The sequence below is a fragment of the Notothenia coriiceps genome, unplaced genomic scaffold (genome assembly GCF_000735185.1).
Source record: "Notothenia coriiceps isolate Sejong01 unplaced genomic scaffold, NC01 NC01_scaffold00031722, whole genome shotgun sequence".
NCBI classification, from domain to species: Eukaryota; Metazoa; Chordata; class Actinopteri; order Perciformes; family Nototheniidae; genus Notothenia; species Notothenia coriiceps.
Genome location: NW_011364423.1, coordinates 1 through 2,929, shown reverse-complemented (window position 1 = coordinate 2,929; position 2,929 = coordinate 1). Strand labels below are relative to the sequence as shown.

The window sequence follows — 2,929 nt, the reverse complement described above, 5'->3', positions numbered from 1 at the left end:
GCAAATGTTAGTTGATAAAAAAAAGCCCAATAACTTATTTACACAACAAGCTTGAAATAAACTCTTCATATTATTTCCTCTTATTATACAGTAAGCAATCTGAGGCTTCTGTTTTAAGGAATGAGCTTCTACCACAATAAATGAAACCCTACGGAGAGCAGTGATGTAGGCTGATGTTTTTTTTAAAGCAAATTCAAGTATCAAGCATAATTTACCTACATTTGATTGATTTTTCTAATTTAACTTATAAGGCAATATACCTCGTCTCTAGTGAGCGGCCCAGCCCTTCGTATGTTTTTCTGTATGTGGACAGCCCTTCTCTACAGCATGATGGAGCCCCTTTACGAAGCGTAAATATCGAATGATGTGCTGTGTCTCCGCAGGTTGATGCTGAGGGATCTCGGGCCCTGGGTGTGTCACATACGCTGGCTCATTTGGGTCATGGCTTGCGTCGGATCCATGTATGTCTTCCTTTTCCACGAGAGGTAATACACTCCGCCTCTCTGCTCCTCCCCGTCCTCCAGTGTTTACAGGAAACACCGGGCAGCTGTTTGAAGCAGAAACAATTACATAGAAGATGTGAGGAGGTGTGGTATTTGTTTTAATGTCCTCTGTTGTTGTTTTTACCTGCAGGTACAAGCTGATAGAGCTGTTGGGATATGTGTCCATGGGGGTGGTTCCCGCGTTGGTCATACTATCCATGGTGAGCATAAAGGTTTAAACGTGGACTTTCTTCCGCTTTTAAGGGAATAAACAAGCTTTATTCAGTGAGCCCTCTTCCGCTGCTTCAGGCTTCCTGCTATTGTTTGGGAATCGGACACTGAACATGTGTTCTTTTGTTTGTTTTTGCCCATAACCTACCACTCTAGCTACTGGAACGTAACCATTTATTCTTAAATGACTTAGTGTCAGGTATAAGGTTGTATAACATTGTAATTTATTCATAAATTCAGCACTTATAATACCAGTAAGTGCAGTTCAAAGTGCTTCAAAGATGACTGACAAGCCGTAATTTAAGACGGGAGAAGATTGACGTGAAAAGAAAAGAAAAAACAAACCAAGAAAATAAATACAAAATTAAATATCAGCACTATAAAATACAATGTTACGAATGAAATACAACAAAATAGAAAATAAATTAAAATAATATCTATTAACCGTTTTTTTATTAAAAGCCTGGCTAGCTAGGTTTTAGGTTTATATCTTATTTAAAGATTTGAAGCCATAAATAACTTTTAAAGTAACTATCAAAACTCAGTCTATAAGGAATACAAATTACTGTTTGTCCTTAAATTACTATATATTTAGTATATTAGAATATATTGTATTTATTTGGGATACAAACATCAACTGTTAGAACCCTCTTTTTATACTTCGTTAGAGTTGTTATATTATTACTATTATCTTGTACTTTTTCATTTGGTTATAGCCTACGACTTCACGTTTGCCTTCTGTTCCAGGGTGAGCGTTCAGGTGTGTGTGAGCTCGCAGTGGGAGGCGTCTTTTACACGGTGGGTGTGATCTTCTTCAAGAGCGACGGACTCGTCCCCTTCGCTCACGCCATCTGGCATCTCTTTGTCGCTGCTGGAGCCTGCGTTCATTACTACGCCATCTGGAGGTACCTGTACTTACCGGGGCCGCCGCTGAAGACCTCCAGGTGACTGGCTGCTCTATGAGGTCAGCTGATCTGCATCATGTGACTAACTGGGAAAAACAGGACATTTAATCCATGGGAACATTGTGTTTTGACTCATGAAGGAAAGAAATGGTGCTGAGGTGATCTCATCAGATGAAATTCTCCACAGCTGGGGGACCAAACACTAAAAGACATTTCTACTCGGGCTGAGCGATGCGGAGAAAATCTAATATCACAAAATGTCTGATCAAATACCGTGATATTGATATTCGTACGATATTGTAGGGTGAACTATTGGTGATTTCACAAAATACAAGTGGTTGATAAATCACTTTTACTAGTGTTGATGTAATGCCTTAGTGGTTAAAGGCAGAACAATCAGAAACTTCAGAGACATCGCTTCTCTGAAATGAGGAGGCGTGTGGCGCAGTGGTTGAGTGCGTTGGTGATCGGATCAGGGGGATCAGGGGAGCACAGGTTCAAACCCCACTGCAGTAAGCATTTCGTTTTGTCCCTGGGCAAGACACTTCACCCCAAATTGCTCCTGTGGGGATACTGTCCACAGTAGCCTATTGAGTATGTAAGTCACTTTGGACAAAAGCGTCTAACAAGTAACATGTAATGCAGCCTTTAAAAGCAGGAAAAGACAACAGTAACAACAATACGGTATGCAAAATCTAAGACATTACATAGTATTATATCACATTGATATACTGCCCAGCCCTGATTTCAACACTATTATTAAACTGACTGATCAGTCAACATTTTTTCTGAATGGACCAAACTTATGATTGAATTCTGCTGTATTCTGCTGCTCGGTATGAATGGTCCTTTTCGTTCATCAACTCATGGGAGATATTTATAATGTACAAGAAAGTTTATATGACCAAAAGTTCAGCATATGGAATAGCTTGAAAATATACTTATATGATTCACTTTCTTTCCGAGAGTTAGAAGATGATACCACTCTCATGGTAAATACGTTGCTACTTCTAGCGGCTAGTTAGCCTAGCTTACAGCATAGAGACTGGAAACAAGGGGAAACAGCTAGCTAATGAACAAACTCACATTTAAAAAAAATTTAAAACAAGTATTTTGGTATTTTAATAAAAAACTGATTGCCAAGTTTGAACTAAATTCAGTAGAAAGAAAACTCAGCTATTCTATGAAATTTAAAGGTCACATGTCATGGCCATTTCCACTGATCATAATTCCATTGTTGAGGTATACTAAAATAGAAAAATACTGTGCAATTTTCCAAACTCACATTGGTTTCGCATACAGCATCTCTGT

General features: G+C 38.9%; 1 protein-coding gene across 1 annotated transcript; it reads left to right on the top strand.

Annotated features, from left to right (window-relative positions):
- Window positions 1-380: 380 nt before the first annotated feature.
- On the top strand, window positions 381-2,177 carry LOC104960221 (monocyte to macrophage differentiation factor 2-like). The gene is made up of 3 exons (XM_010788200.1): window positions 381-485; window positions 634-703; window positions 1,461-2,177. The coding sequence occupies exons 1-3, from the start codon at window positions 388-390 to the stop codon at window positions 1,659-1,661; spliced, it is 369 nt and encodes a 122-aa protein (XP_010786502.1). The 5' UTR covers window positions 381-387; the 3' UTR covers window positions 1,662-2,177.
- The last annotated feature ends 752 nt before the right edge of the window (window positions 2,178-2,929 follow it).

Bases quoted from the DNA above. Each gene is read 5' to 3' on its own strand.
- LOC104960221 (XM_010788200.1), top strand. From the start codon at position 388: ATGCTGAGGGATCTCGGGCCCTGGGTGTGTCACATACGCTGGCTCATT. The intron at 486-633 runs GTAATACACTCC...TTTTACCTGCAG, and splicing joins GTCTTCCTTTTCCACGAGAG to GTACAAGCTGATAGAGCTGT. The intron at 704-1,460 runs GTGAGCATAAAG...CTTCTGTTCCAG, and splicing joins CGTTGGTCATACTATCCATG to GGTGAGCGTTCAGGTGTGTG.